Source organism: Malurus melanocephalus, unplaced genomic scaffold (genome assembly GCF_030028575.1).
Source record: "Malurus melanocephalus ecotype Western Australia unplaced genomic scaffold, MMel_1.1 scaffold_1515, whole genome shotgun sequence".
In the NCBI taxonomy this organism is placed as follows: domain Eukaryota; kingdom Metazoa; phylum Chordata; class Aves; order Passeriformes; family Maluridae; genus Malurus; species Malurus melanocephalus.
This window is the reverse complement of record NW_026624747.1, coordinates 1-16,392: the sequence shown is the minus strand read 5'-3', so window position 1 is coordinate 16,392 and position 16,392 is coordinate 1. Positions and strand designations below refer to the sequence as shown.

Genomic DNA, 16,392 nt, shown 5'->3' with positions numbered 1-16,392 from the left:
CAGGGACACCTTTTGTTAAGCCAGATGGCTCAATGCCCCATCTAACCCGGCCTTGAACACTTCCAGGGGCAGAGCATCACAACTTCCCTGGATAAATCCTTCCAGTGGCTCACTGCCCTCACAGTAAGGGATTTCTTTCTAAAAAACCTAATCTAAACCTAGTTTCCGATATCTAACCTAAACCCACTCTCTTTCAGTTTGAATTCTGATCACATCAGTCTGTGGTTTGTTGATCTCCCAGAGGTGTGCATGTGATGATGTGCATCATAGTTGTGCTCTCAAGGGCTGTCTGAATTTTGTGTTTTTCAAACAGCCTTTGAAGACAAGAGTCTCTTCTGTCAGTCAGAACATACTTCAGTTTGGGCCTACCACATGAGATCTGASAGATATTTAAAATGAACCATTTCAAAGGTTTTCAACAAATCCAATGATAAATTTATTATTATTTCTTCTTGRAGGATTAGAAATACAATTAAAATAAGAAAATATGACAAATGAATAGGAATAATATTGTTAACTATAGGTGTGTATTTGGGGATTCATTTTGATCAAATGCTCTGTTCACKATGCAGCCATAATCTTGCTCACGTGCTCTGGCATCCGATTTATCCCTGGACAGTTTCAAAGAAGAGTCCCTTGTTATTATAACTGTATCCACCTTTCTCTTCCTTCTGTAGAATGGAAAAAAAAAAGGAARAACAACCTATTTTAATTWTTATTCTTATTTGTAGTGAGAGATCAAACAATACTGTGAGCAAGAATGGAACTGCGTTTTGGAGAAGGTAGAGTTTCATGGTCAGTGAATGCATATGCCCTGTGTAAAAGGAATGGCATGTGTTCATTCCCAAGAAAAAGGTAAGTTTTCTCACATTCCTCAGAAGAAGGTGCTGAATGCTGTGACCCCTTTTGGTCTTGCAGGTATGTGATTGATGGGAGTTTTGAGGTTTCCAGCTTTGCTAAAAGAGGTGTGTTGACTCTGCTGAATGTAGCAAAGCTGGAAAAGGCCTTACCTGAGCAGGTACATTGTAGAGGAGATGAGAATGACAATAACAGCTACACCTGCCACAACTCCAATGACAATGGCAATTGTGTGGTTCGAATCYTCTGTGTCAGGGTCTTCAGCTGAGGAACAAATGAGAGCCTTGTCACTGAAAGCCAGCCTTGCTATGAACAGAGATGTTGTTTTTCTCCGTCCTTGTCTGTCTGGTTTATACTGTGTTTTCTGTGCCTTCCTGGCATGTTATCAGCYCCAGGTCCTGAGTGCTGTACCAAGCCCTGCTGTGCTGCTTTCTGGCACTTTTGCACTGGGCTTCTGACCTTCCTTTCTGCTTGGATGATCACAGGCTCTCACCCACTAGGTTACTAGCTTGCATCATGAAAATGAAGAGCAAGCCCAGTCTTATCCATAACAACATCCATTTTTTTAAATGTTGTATCTAATGCAGACAGGGAAATCCAAAGTYGTTTTATTACCTATCTTTTCAGTCTCGCAGTTTGGTCCTGTGTAGAGTTCTGAGCATTCACAGAGGTGGAGGGAACTGCTGTTGGTTGTTTCAGAGCAAATGCCATCATTCTTACAAGGATTTGGCATACATGGGCCACCTGGGAGAARAGGAGAAACACTTGACTCTCAGATAATCCAGCCCTGAAGAGAACTGTGCTTGCTTAGATTATGCTGACTCCTAATGCTGCACATCCCCTGTATTTTAGCATGTTTTACTTGTATCTGACAACAGGAATAGGGAAAGAAACGCTGTTTCTCCAGTGAAACTTCAGAGCAAGATCCCTTGCACGGTTTTCTTCCATACACGCTSTCTTGCCACTATCCCCAACCCACTGATGTCCTTTAAAGTAAGTCAAGACTCCATAGCATCAAAGACAATGTGAACATGTTTGACTCACTCCTGTAGCATCCACGGCTGTAGTTTGAAATGCCACAGATTTCGCCAGTTCCACACACTTCATCAGAGCAGAAAACAGTGGAACTTTCTGTGCACTGGCATATCTGAGARCAGTCATCAGTTGTGAATATTTCTCCAATCTGGAAAAAGAGGAGTTAGATGTTAAAAAAAATCAAATAAAATCAGCCAGAAAAAAAACATTGATGTAGCACTGGGTGCCTCATTGTACTCTCTCCAATGCTTTCCTGATGAAGGGCAGAGGGTAGAATTTTTCTAAAGTAGTTTGTACAAAAAAAAAAGCAAGCAGTTTACTGATGGARCTCTTTGAAACTCAAGGATGGCCCAAGAAAGAAAGCAAAAGACGAGTTCAGGACATGAGATCCTAGCCCCRGGCAGAGTACATGTGCAACAAAAATGTCCAACTGTTGCTGGAGATGAGTGGCCGATGCATCACAGCATACCTCCAAGGCAATGTGGGAATGCTGCCATTCTTCTTAGAAGTGCCACCTGTTAATAGTAAATCTTTACTGGCTTAGGCATTTCCTGTAACAAATCTCTCGTGGCAATCTAGAAATCCATCAGATAATGAAGCTGTTCTACCTTGCTGTGAAAATGGAGGATTGTCCTCAGAATCCAGCTTTGCTCAGGGCTCYCTTCATGTCCTACCTCACTCTACAGACTCCCAACCCTGCTTGAGCTACTCTTCCCTGGGAGGACCAGGGCCACAGCATTGCACAGAATTTTTCTGTAGTGGCATGTTGCAAAGTTTAAAGCCTATGAGACTATTATTCAGTGTAATAAAGGTCAAGAATGAACACGAGTGTAATCACATACTTTCTCAAAATGTTTGCCTTGGACTGGCAGGCAGAGTTTCAGAGGGAGACTGAGAGATCTTGATCTCTCTTCTATTTCCACAGAAACCAGAATTTTATTAAACAATTGTTTTTAATGTTTCTAATGCAAAATTAGATGCTGAGTGTTATAAGGAGATTGCCAAAGTAACTAGCAGGAGAAAATACTACTTAGTGTTGCAGGAGTTGTCTGACCCACAGAGACACTGTACCTCRTAGTACTTGTTAAGGTATGTGCAGCCACACTGTTTGTAAGGCACACAGTCAAAGCCACTGAGAACATAACCAGGGAGACATTCACAGCCTTCAACACAGGGTGATTCACACTCAGAGGGGCTGGTCARGTCGTTGCAGGATGCTGGGCATGCAGACATGCATGAGCTGTACTTGCTGTTGGCAGGACATGATATACCTGTAAAAATAAGGAGTCTGGTTATACTGGGCTGCGTGCATTGCTTGAAATTAGGTGTTTTCTGTTCAGGTTTGTAGCTTGTGATGTTCTCAAAAAATTAAACTTTTTGTCCCATTGGGAATGGGGACATGTTTTCTCTCACAAAACTTATGATGATGGGGAGCTAACGGAGCTGATTTTCTAAGTATSTTTCTAAGCTGAGGTTTAAATTCAAAAGTCAGCATAGGACACAGAAAAGAGGCCAGAAAAACAAGTGTGGTAAAGTGTGTGAAGTGAGTGAAGTGTGAATCAATATGGTTTTACTCCCTGAGCAGACCTGATATATAATGTGTCTAGCAAAAAGGCTTCAACTTCAGATTTTGAGAGAACTATAGGTAGAATCCCTGTTTTCTCTTTCTTGCTGTGCTTACCACAGTCTGTCTGTTGCCTCCAGCCGTCCACACTGATTCCTTGCTGCTGACAAGCCAGCACGTATTCCTCCAGACTGCGACACAAGGTAGCAACCTCATCTCCTTCCACACACATATCGAACAGGCAGCTCCTACATGCAACATGAGAAAACATTTGTTTTTGGGTGATTTCTCTGCTTTTCTGCTTGACTCTGAGTTAGTTTTGTTTTCCAGGATCTGGCTGACCGGAAACTGAGTAATAAAGACACCCCAAGCATGTAATTGGGAAGATCAGGTCGTTTGTTGTGCAGGTGCTGCTGCTGTGTGAGGTGTCCCTACAGAATCACAGGGTCATTAAGGCTTGAAAAGGCCTTTAGAGATCATTGAGCCCAACCTTTAACTGAGCACTGCCAGGTCCACCTCTAAACCATGGCCCTAAACAGAAAATGTTCCTCATATGCCATCTAAGCCTCTCTTGGGACAAGCAAAAAACATTATCTCACTTAATACAGTAAGTTCTTCTTTGCTGTCTGCTTCTGTTTCRGGCTACACCTTGCTCAGTTCTTTATTGCTGCTAAACCTCACAGCTGAACTAAACACAGCTGAACAGGGGTACCCTCACCATGCCCATGTGCCTTGAATGTTGACACAGAATTCTGTTTTATCCAGGGTTTGTTTGTCAGTGCTACTTTCTCGGTTTTGCTCATCATTTGAATATCCATGGCCTGATTTTCAGAGGCATTGAATTCCAAGATGAATGGAATCTGCAAATATGCAGCACCTCAGAAAAATCAGAGTACCACTAAACAGGTAGATCAGGCTGCCCAACCAAATTCTAGAGTGAGGAGAAAAGTAGACATGTTAAGAATCAGGAGATTTATATATATAAACATTGAAGCCAGTGGTCCACTTCATTTGGCTTAAGATACTGGAATTGCTGGGTTCAGTTCTCCAAAGACAGTTACTATCCTCAGCTCCTATTAATACCCCGAAGACTGCAGATGACTGAAGATAGTTGCTGTTATAAACTGTTGCCAAAGTTAGTTTGCAATGGAGAGACAACTGTCTGCAGCAGACACTTACGTGAAATAGAAATCTGGTTGGACTGCAGAGTGACACTTGGCAAAAGGACCATTCAAGTCAGTCAGGATCTGACATCTTGAAGTCGCATATTGCTGCTCCAGCTGATTTTCATTGCAGCCTTGGAAAAGCCCTGGATCTGGTTCCTCCTCAGACTCGTTTTCTGAGTTGACATCTCGTCTGTAAATGAAGCCATTATGAAATCATCAGTGTTCTGTGCACACCCAACATTCATGGTACTACTCTCTGAGTAACACTGCAAGCATACTTCTGCCTTGTGGTATAAATGTAAGCTTAGYTCTCTCTCATGATTGATTCTGAATGGGAAGGAGATAGATATAGCAAATCAAAGATGTGCTGGAACACTTCTTATCATCTTAGAGATTTATGGATATTTAAATTAAATGGGATATCTGTAGTTATCTCTTTGTAAATTCTGCATGGTACAGGTTTCACCCACTGCCTCCTTCATGCTCTCTATTCAACAAAGCTTGAATGTAAAGCCCTGTTTCTTGGACACTATGCTCACTTTCACTGAACAACTGCCTGCGTGCCTGAAATGCCAGAATTCTCCTGTGGGCCCAGCCTCCAGAGCCCCTTTATGCTCAACACTATCTCACATACCACTTTCTGCAATTTTGGCTGGCAAATTTTTGCAGCCAATATGTATCCTGACAGCTAATACAATTCCATTTACTTGCTGAAAATGCAAAGTGTTAGTGGCTAAGCAATGAGCAAAGGGCTTTCAAAGCAACTGGAAGGAAGGAAAGAAGGAAGGAAACTTCAAGGAAGCAAGGAAGGTAGGAAAACCTTTTTCAGTGTTGTATGGACCAATTAGCACAGAATTTTCCTAACCACAAATATACTCATGTATAGTCAAAAGAATGTTCTTACTTTTTGTGTACTGGTAAAAGAAACATAGATAGCCATGAAAGTAAGGAAATCAGACTCTTCAAGAATCTTTTTCTGGATGGATTTGTGAATTTATGTTGATGGATTTTGAAGCTACCTTCATATTTCAGAATAAAGACTAACATTGAATCAGCATTTGCACTCACTCAGGCCCATCCAGCACAACACGAATTTATCTTTGCCTGGAACCATGATCTTGGCAAAGATAATATTCATCCCTGTGCYCTAACATTTGTAATGGCTGTGATTCCAAAGAGGGATACTGAACTGGAATAATGCACTGACTGTTCAGGCCTCTTTTGACCAGACAGCAGGGCACTGATAACCCACCTTAGTGATGAGCAGGAAGAGTCACTACACACAAACAAAAGGAAGAAGAAAGATAAGACAGTGTAGTTATTCACTATAACACTGTAGTTATTCCTAGAGGTTAACTATGGCTGAATTCACTTATTTCTAGTGGGTATTAAATAGAAAATCAAGTACCTGAGTCGAGATCTTCTTTTCAGAGGAACTTTCCAGCTTTCACCAAATACATTCACATTCCTCACCCAAATACCATCTGGATTTTTGAAGTCATTTCTGTATCTCCCATCAAAGTCACCACACAAGCCTTCCACTCTGCTTCTGTAGGTGGTGGCCAGCTTTATGTCTAGGGAAAGTCAGAAGGAAAAAAGCTGTTAGACAGAAATTGTTGCCACTGAGTGTATGGAAGAGGTGGAAAACAATGCCAAGTTTTCTGTTCCAATGCCAAGGGCCACATGTCATGATTCAGATTGAAGCAGGTAATGACATGGGCTTAATATGCAGCACAGCCCTGAACATACCTGTTCATACATGTATCTAGAGCTTTTTGTGCTCTAGAACATGGATCATGATAACAATTTTTTTGCAAGTTTTTATGTAGCATGACATCACCACCTGGGTGCACTTAGTTCATGCTGCTTATTGCTTTGCAACAAACTGCATGCATCACCTACTCTTTGCCCTTCACTTACAATYCACTTGATCACTGAGAAACAGAATTTCTATAGACAGACATTTTGTTTCTGCAGTTGGAATTTCAGGTCTCGGAATGATGGCCATGTAAATAAATAGCCTGGCACCTTCTTCATCCACTCAGAAATATTACAGCTATATGCTATTCTAAATCAGGTGTACCTCTGCTTTGAACAGGGGGGGTAATGTGTGTCCAGTTTACATGAAAGACTTGTGTATATGCTGTGTAAAAGTCCAGACAAACATTAAAGAATGGAACTGTATGGAGAAGGCTTGAGAGGAATCATGTAAAATGATACATCACAGGGTGTAGCTTGAGGATCTCAGTCCTGTGACTCCTGTGACTGGGTTAAGCTGGCAAAGGGGGAGATCCAGACTACACTCCATCAACCCAATCAGGAATTTTAAGTGATTTGCTTTTGGTTTTACCATTCAGGCCTTACTTAAAACAAGAAAAAAGTATAACAGTCTGACTCTACATCTCATTTCTCCTAAGTTCAGGGTAATACAGACAGAGAAATGTCAGTTTTATGGAGTTTTTTTCTGGTTCCCAGGAAACAATTTTTGTTGTAATTTTCTGGTGTTTCATATCACAAAGGAACATAAACACAAAGGGTGAAGATTTCAAATTTTGCCTTGGGTTTAGGCCTCCTGTGGAATGAGGACCTGTCTGGGACAGTGCATAAATATTTCCACACAGTTTTTTAGTATCACTTACCTGCATTTTGATTGCCATCAAAGCTCAGGTATAAGCCAAAATCTGTCTCCAGGTAAATTCTTGTTGTCCTCTGATATATACGAATACCTTCATGAGGTCGAACAGGGGGCCTAACTTTCACACCATCCAACTAACAAGGAAAGAAAAAATTAAAATTTATTATATATAGGCCAAATTAAAATCTGGTTTCAGTACAGATCCAACACTTATCATTTTTTTTTTAAATAATTATACCCAATAATTAACTAATAAAAACTATAGTATGTTTTTAATTTAACAAAATCATGTATTGAGGAAAGCGATCTGGCCACAGTGCTTTCATATCATCCTAAGAAATTTCTGTTATTGAGCCATAAATGTATACAGGAGCTATGTACTCTCTTACACACCAATGAAAAGGAAGGAAATTAAATTATCCCAGTATAAAACAAACCTTTCCCTGCTACTGATAAAAGTTTGTGTGGCTTTCTTGTAAGCCTTGGGACATTTGGTGCTTCATTCCTAAAACTCTATTTATTAATTTATTTGTTTGAAGTAGAATTGTGTCTTTCATAGCTATGAAGAAAAAGGACTCAACACAACTGAAAATCTCGTTTTTGGTTGCCTCACAGCACTGCTATAATAATTCAGGTCACTTTGATACTTTAATTCTTCAAAACAAATGTTCATTACTCAAAGGTCTTTTACTCCAAGGGAGAGCCTTTCTGTGTGCTCTGCAGTCAGGGAGAGACTTACCAGAACCTGCTTGTTCTGCCTGAATCTCACTGTGTGGTTGTAAACATTGATGAGCATCTCTTTCAGGTAAGTAATGTGTCGACTTCCACGTAAAGGATAGTTGGTGCCTTCAATGCTGAACTGTGTCAGAGTGTCAGGTAGGTCAGGGATGGTCTGAGCCAGAATATACGTGTATTTCCCTTGAAAGTGGTGCACCAGCCCATCAAAGGTGATGTAGTGTGGGTCACCCATGACCTGGCATCTTCCAAAAGCTGAAAGGGAAGAACTTCATTACTCTTCAGTCTAAATGTGTATGTGCCAGATCCCATGCCTGGATTGGTTCAAAATATTGGATAAAAATGATTGCAGCTAGCATGCAGGTCTGAAAGCAAAAGTGGGTGCTCAGGCTTCACTCTAGTGAATGGACACTCAAATGGAGAGATGGACAGAAAAGCTCATTCCCCTTCTAAGAACCACTGTGAGCCAAGCAGAATATTAGGGTATATAGAATTTATAGAGATTAAGTTGTGCACATTGGCCCTCTACAAAGGAATAACTGCCACACAACATGGCTTGCAGTGGGCTCTTAAGAGATTTTCTTTTCATAACCTCTGCCATTTCCAACATTGGAAAGCAGTGTTTAATTTTGGCTGAATCCATGCTGTCATTGATTTCCTCTGAGGGTAGTAAATTGATCCCTGAGTTCACCAGATGTAACAATCAGATGCAGTGACTATCATCTATGTATTCTCCTTTGACCCATGAGCACAGAGTAAACCATAATGCCAGGAGCAAGGCTATCCTTAAAACTGCTGGGGTGCCTCTGCTCAGATATTTTGCCAAAATGTAGCCAGGGGACGCTGGATTTTCCTTATGCTTTTGTAGTGATCCTCAACGCAGTAGGATTGGTGCCCTGCTATTCTTTGAAATTGAAGTGCAGGAATACTATGCTACAAGCTCTCTCCTAATCAACCCAATTTACCCAGAGAATATGGAATTAACTTTGCCTAGCCAAAATAAATACTGAATGAACGTACCAAAATCCTCTGATTGGCCTATTGTCTATCTGTTCAGATCTGCTCTGTCCTGGTTTTATTGATTGGTTTTTAGGGTTTTATTTTCTGTTCTCAAATAAACATGCAACAGCAAAAACAGGATCATTGTGATGGGCTGAGTTCTAGCTTTGGTAGATGCAGTGTAAGTTGTTTCACAAACTGAGTTCTAGTTTTGGTAGATGCAGTGAAAGTTGTTTTTTTTAAAAAAAATATTTAAACTAGTCAGGCTGAACTGTCAAATTTCTAGGTATAAGTGAATAATAACCAGGTATCCATTTCTCTCTACAAATTCCCCATATGGAATAGGAACCTTTTGTTATGAGAACTGAAGCCATTTTGTATTCAATGATGTGCTGTCAATGACAGAGTCAGAATTGCCTTCTTTCTCCATGAAAGAATGGAATTGCCATGAAAGAAAATATGGACACCCACATCCTCCCTCCTTTTGCAGCCCCAAAGTGAACCCCAACTGGGGACCTCCTTGCACATACCTGTTGGATTGCACTTGTGTTTTCCATCTTTGACCACGCAGGTTTCTCTAGAATCACAGCTATAGCTCTTACAACTGATGACACCGTTCTTCTGGCACTGGCATCTTTTGGTGCAGTGTGGAGTTATCCATGTCTCCCCAGCCTGGACACAAGTTGTGTTAATAATATCTTATCAAGGTGCTCAGCTTTGAAGTACAATAGGAGTTCAATAGCCAAAGGTGTGGACACTATCTAGGTGATCCTTGTTCAGTTGGCAATTCTACAACTGCTTGACTAAGTGTAGTCTCACCAAGAGCCTGGGAGACAGGATCTCAGCCCATTTATCTTTTATCATTTACTGTCTTCAGTGTGAGAATTTGAACACAAAACCTGACTAGGACAGACTGCCTGAATGACTCTGATCAATTGACTGTTTTCAAATAGGCTCCAGTTTTGGCCTCAGCTGCAAAGTACCAAGTAAAATCCTGCATCTCCCAATACCCAAGCCTGCAGCTTTTACTAATCAGGTGAAAGGTATTTAAGAGATAGACCCTGAAGTCTTCGATCTCTCTCTCTTCCTTGTTAAGATGGAGCGGAGACTAATTTTCCACAAGTTTTGAAGTCAGAGATTTGCTCCACAAAGTACTTACGCTGTAGTAATTGTTGTCATCATCCCTGCAGCCACAGCTGCTGAGAGGCACACAGTTGCCATTGCTGAGCACATAGTGATCGTCACATTCACAGCCCTCTGTGCACTCTTCTGTCTTCTCACAAAGGGAAGAGGCAAAAATGTCACTGCATGTTGATGGGCAGGCTGAGACACAGTCTGTGTAGTGGGTCCGGGATGGACAGGGCAATGCTTGTGGGAGAACAGAGCAACGTTATTAAATGCATTTACAAAGTGCACTGCAAAAACTGAAAGCTACACCTTGGCCTAGGGAATGGTAGTACAGAAGTGCCTTTTTTTTTTAATAGCTGATTTTCATCATCAGTTGGTTTTTATTTTTATATTTTATTAAAAAAACCCAGAACAACAAAAAGCAAAACAAAGAATGCTCTGTGGAACTGCTTATTCAGTTTATGTGTCCTAACACAGTGTCCCACATCTTTCAGCCTTCTGCTTATATTAATTCTCCATCTTAGGCTCACTGCAATATCTCACGGCACTCATTTGGCTACTAATACTGTTCTAACTCCACACTAATATCCATAGCTTGTCTAGTTTTGAATAATCTCTGGATTTATCTGAATGTGAACACAGTGAAGTGCAGCAATGGAATTATGATAGTAGAATTGCATTTTGTGAGAATTTGGATTTAATTTTCTTTTACATGACTTGTTCACCTAATTCTGCTAATTTTTTCATGCTATCTGTCATTCAGGTTTCAGTTTTTTCATTTGCTTGTGTACTTACGGCAGAATGTGCTATTTCTCCATTTAATGGTGATTCCATAATTCTTGCAGGTGTCCACATAGACTTGAACTATGTCGCAGAGAGCAGACTTCATACCATCATACTGGCACATATCATAGATGCAGATCTCTATGAAGTCGTCAGGGTTGACTAGACTATGGCATACTTTGAATTTGTCTGATTTTAGAACATTGCACTGTCTTTCAATGACTTGTTGATTCTCAGCAGTGCAAGGAGGATCATCATCTTCTCTTAAGTCTGGCAAACAACTGCAAGAAAGCACAGACACAGGCATCTAAGTTTCAGAGTCATATATAAGACAGAGATTGAAACTGGAAAGTTTATTTCCTCTGAAAAGTAGAAAAGGCTGGAGGTTATGACTTCCTTCTGTCAATGAATGAAAGACTGGGCAAAGTAGACTTGCCTGAAAACAAACATACTGTGTCTGACACTCATTACTCTCATTGAACTTGGCCCTGACTAGAAGATTGAGTTCACAGCTTGACCTTGGATGTGTCTCATGACTGCAAATTTCTGTGGTGACCTGGACTGAGCCAAGCTGATCTTGGCTTCCATCCATGGGTCTGCCCTGCTTGTCTCACTCAGGTAGAGGGGGATGGATGGACCCTGGCTGGTGATGCCACAGTTTTCTCAGCTGTGTTGTCACATATGGCACCCTGTGTGCTAGGGAGCAGCTGGCCCTCACCATTCCCCAGCACCATTATCCTGCTCTGGGTGTTACCAGTGTAAATTAAACAGAGTCCACACTGCCCCATAGACTCATTCCCCAAGTGTGTACAGAGATCCATAGAACAGCTGTGGTTTCCCTCTGAGCTGTGCAGTGTTTTCCTGTGGGGATGGCTTGTTATTGAGCTTCAAATTCAAGAAGAGGAAAGTCTCATGTATGATGTTTATATGTTACAAAATAGCAAACAGTCAAAACAATTGAAAACAATTCACTGTCTCCTGAAATAAGATGGGAGGTATGAAAATTATTTAGCAGTTACCCTTTATCACTGTCTGTCTCCACTTCCCAGCTGTTTCCAAACTCTGGGGCAGTGACAACTGTACCATTGGTCAAGGACAGATCATCTTCACGATTACCATTGAAATTGCCACACATGCCATGCACCTGCAGATGAAAAAGAACCAAATTCTAAGCATGACCTCTTATCATCAACTTCCCCAATATCTTCTTGTTTTTTGCCAATGAAATAATGTGACCAAATCACCACCAGCAACCAATCCTGTACCAGACATTTCAGAGATTTTGACTGCACCCATGGAGACACAAAGCAGAAATTGCAATAAATCTGTGATTCCCTAAGGCTTCATGCTGTTTATTTCTCTAAGTTAGAAGTATTCCCCTATACAGGTAATTTTCTTTAACTATCCCCTTGGAACACAAAGAAATTGTTGTGAAGAGAAAAAAATAGAAAGGAAAAAAATTACATGTTACAATACAGCTACAAAGAAAGATGYGATARCAAAACACAGGRAAAAAAAGTAAATACACAAAGCAGYGCTTTTGAAACAACTCCAGATGTTTGCATACTAAATMTTACCTGTGAGAAATAAGAGCGTGGGAGGGTGATTTCCAGATGGTGATTGCCATCATATTTCACTATCACACCAAAGTCAGTTTCCACTACTATAAATCTGCCAACATTTCCAATGGACATGCCTGGCAGTCGGTTCTGCACTGGAGTGTAGACTCTCTCATTGTTCAGCTGGAGAGATGAGAATTTGTTAGTATGGATATTCTTCCATGAAAGATCGCAATCTATATTTCTAGCAGTGCTGATGATTTCTCTGTGAGAGTTTTAGCTCTTTGTATTTCCACCATTGCATATTCCAACTATGCAATGTTGTAAATAAAAGTCTGTAATCAGACTTTTTGAGCTTCAAATTCAAGAATTTTGTAATCAGCCTTTCAGCTGAGGAGGGCTGGGCATGATTCATTTCCTGTGCTTTTAACAGGGAGCTGGAAAGATCCCTGGTAGTGAGCAAGCTCTTACTCACCCTTGGGGCAGATTCCTGGCTCCAGTACTGCCATGGCTCCCCATATTATTCTAGGCTGATACAGTGTGCCTTGCTCTCTATAGGTGATTAGGCTGATAAAAGCTGTTGAAATGGGGAGTCCATATTTTAATTCAGGGAACAATTTCCCAGTATGGAGGCCCAGGGTTTAATCTCCAAGATATGGACAACAAAACAGTGAACCCAAACCAGAAGTCTTGGGAACTAGTGAGAAATTGTATTTCCTCATGACACGCACTTAATGGAGGTGCCCACAAGTGTTAAGCATATGCATACATATTCCTTAGGAATTGTAAGAACCCTTTTTCCTACAGCTATTCTAAGTGAGCTAATTTTAAGAAACTTCTTGCCAGAATAAAGAGCACCACCACCTACCAGGATTCCTTTGTTTTTCTGAAGGGTGATTCGTGTGCCATGCACATCTATGTAGACTTCTTTCAGGTATGTGGCCCCTCTTAGTCCTCTGTCTTCATTCTTGCCAAGTATGGTTATAGGAATGACATTGGTGGCAGTGCTGACAACCTCAACCAAAGTGTAGGTGCAGGTTCCCACAAAAGTGTACTTCATTCCATCAAAAGTGAAATAATGGGGATCTCCTACCACTTGACATGTGGCTTGACCTGAGGGTGAAAAAAATGGTCTAAGAATTTTGTACAGGATTTCACAATGGGCTCAGCTCACCAAAGCAATTTGCATTAGTGTAGCAGCCTCATCCTGATTATTATTATGTGGGCAAACCTTCACAGAGGCATCTTAGGCTCATGACAATGACATTTATTTGGAAATAGGAAGATTCTAGAAATCATCTCCTAAATTTAATTTACAAATTATATAACATATAATTATATATACAAAATGACAATTTGGCAGCAAATTAACTTCTGTTTGTATTTCTGTATGCTGTGGTAGCTATGATTCATGATAGGTGAGGGTAATACAGAGCTTTTCTACATACCTGTATAAAAATACATAATTAACTGTATAAATATAGATGTAAATATAAAAACAAATAAAATTTCATCTCTATACAACACAATGCAATTGTCATAACCCAGGCCCACAGAAATGCAATTCTCACAGAAATACAACCAAATTTAAAACTTGCTGCACTGGTTTGGGACTTGAATTTTCATTATCAACACAAATAGAATCCAAGCAACCTTGCAAACTTATGGGCAGTATCGGTTTTTGATGATACAAAAGAGGAGGGCATCTGTGCTTGCAAGACAGAAAATCATGCATTTTCATCTTAGCATTGGCAGCAGTCAGCTGGGACTTCTTTACTATCCCATATGAAAAAATATTTATAATAAATCTTGAAAAAGAAGAGGATCTAATTGTGGAATAGACATTTTAAGTAATTTTGAGTCAGAACTTACCATTGGAATGACAGCCCAGCACACCATCCTGAATACTGCATTCCTCTTGGACTCCACACTCCCAGGATTTGCACTCAATTGTGTTATTTGCCTTGCAGGTGCAGCGCTCAGTGCAGAGGTAATGGGTGAACCAACTTTCATTCAGCTATGTGGGAAAAAAGAGGGTAGAAGTATATATTATAAATAGGTAAGTAAAACCATAAGGGAAAATTGAATTATTAGTATTTGAATGTGCATGATATGTGATCATTTGGGCAATTGTAGGCACACAGCTCGTGAGCAAAGAAAGCTGGCAAAGTAAGTCTATTTTGAAATTATTAATGGTGTAAATATTAATTGTGTAGTGTTATGAACATGTTTTTTTCTCTCACAGTGATAAAGAACGAGATCCCTTGTTTTGTTTTTTTTTTTTCTCCTTTTTTTCTTTAAATGTCTGATGTAACTTGCCTGGTGATACTGGTTCTTTTCATCAACACAACCACAGTTGCTTTCTGGCACACATTTGTCTCCACTCAAAACATAGCCTTCCTTACAGAAGCAACCTTCCACTGGCAAAGAGCTGCAGGAATCAACTGCTGAGATGTTGAAACAGGTAGAGGGACACCTAGTACCACAGCTCTTGTAGATGCTGCCTCCAGGACAGGACATTGCTAGATAAAGAGAAAAAATAAGATCACTTAAAAGGGCAAAATCATAATAAAAGTTCTCCTGATGCTTTCACTGTTGCTCTTGAAAATATACAAAAAGGTTGTTAAAAAGTCTGACACAAGAGAGTGCTGAGTACAAAGGATTCTCTTGCTGTGGGAGATGGGTGGCTTTTACTAGAGGTGGGCAAGACACGTGGGCCACCCTTGTGCTTCACCTCCCAGTGAAGTCAAATGTTGCAGGCTCATGAGGATAGGTCTGATGAGATCACACATGACTAACTGTGCTTGGCTCTGCAAACCTTTTTCTGCTGATTTAAAGGCATAAAGTGACCCACTTAAGGGAACACAAGAATCTTTTGCCATACATCTCATACATCTCCATCACTGTAGTTACTATTTGAACATCTGCAATATATTCCAAAATACAACTAAAAATTACACTCTGTCTTTCACTGATACTCCGTGAGGGAAATATACTTTCACACCCCTCCTGTTGACGGCAGAATTGGATGTCTATTGCTCAAAACATGGTCCCCATGCTAACATTACATTTTACAGAAATCCTGAAGCATTTGCCCATTTCTGTCATCTAAAAACCACAGAAAAACATGGTTTTGACTGGATTCTTTTATAAATCACTACGTATGATTTTCATTTATTTCTGTCCCTACAACAGGATGTCTTATTCCTGTCAGTTACAGCCAACATCTCCAGTCATCTAGCCAGACTTTCTTCCCTCCGTCAGTTGAGTTTTTATTTGAATCACTGATGGAGACAGCATTTGAGAGTCAATCCTTCTAAAGTTACTGACTTTTCTCTATTACTATAATCAAGCTATAGATATTCAGGTTCTGGGTTACGGCTTCAGACTATGGAGTCTGAATGTCCAGCTTTAATCTGATTTGGGGAGTTAGAAGCTCATTTCTTGCTCTTCTTTTTATATATCAATTGTCTGTTCTCTGTCCTCCCAGGGCTGACTTACTGGGTGCCTTATCACAGTAATTCTTTTTCCAAACAGACCTGCTCCTAGAACGTATCTAATTTTTTATTGTTTAGTTTAAATGCAGAACTCATTGTTGATCACATCAAAAAAAAAGAAAAAAAAAATAGAAAAAAGGTGCAGATCTGAAGGAAGTAATCCAATGGTAACTAGTATAATAAAAATTATTGTATGACAAAAAAACCATAGAGAACAATTATGGTTTATTTAAGTATGTCTGACCTTTAGAAGACTTCTTTTTTTTTCTCTCCTGTCTGTAGTTTGTGAACTTATATGTCCTTTAGAAAATGCTGCCCACAGAAATTGTGAACGCCCCTTCCCTGGAATTACTCAAGATCAGGTTTTTTGAGGCTTTAAGCAAGCTGTTTTAATGGAAAGTGTCTCTATCCATGGCAGGGGGATTGGAACTAG

General features: G+C 40.2%; 2 protein-coding genes across 2 annotated transcripts; both read right to left on the bottom strand.

Annotated features, from left to right (window-relative positions):
* Window positions 1–458: 458 nt before the first annotated feature.
* Window positions 459–4,810, bottom strand: LOC130587089 (zonadhesin-like). The gene is made up of 7 exons (XM_057388042.1): window positions 4,637–4,810; window positions 3,575–3,705; window positions 2,965–3,164; window positions 1,903–2,041; window positions 1,474–1,602; window positions 1,011–1,122; window positions 459–671 (listed from the first exon to the last, which is right to left on the bottom strand). The coding sequence occupies exons 2-7, from the start codon at window positions 3,687–3,689 to the stop codon at window positions 518–520; spliced, it is 849 nt and encodes a 282-aa protein (XP_057244025.1). The 5' UTR covers window positions 3,690–3,705; window positions 4,637–4,810; the 3' UTR covers window positions 459–517.
* A 3,001-nt stretch (window positions 4,811–7,811) lies between these two features.
* On the bottom strand, window positions 7,812–11,179 carry LOC130587087 (zonadhesin-like). Its single transcript, XM_057388041.1, has 5 exons — window positions 10,916–11,179; window positions 10,152–10,360; window positions 9,523–9,664; window positions 7,998–8,248; window positions 7,812–7,817 (listed from the first exon to the last, which is right to left on the bottom strand). The coding sequence occupies exons 1-5, from the start codon at window positions 11,025–11,027 to the stop codon at window positions 7,812–7,814; spliced, it is 720 nt and encodes a 239-aa protein (XP_057244024.1). The 5' UTR covers window positions 11,028–11,179.
* Window positions 11,180–16,392: the final 5,213 nt, after the last annotated feature.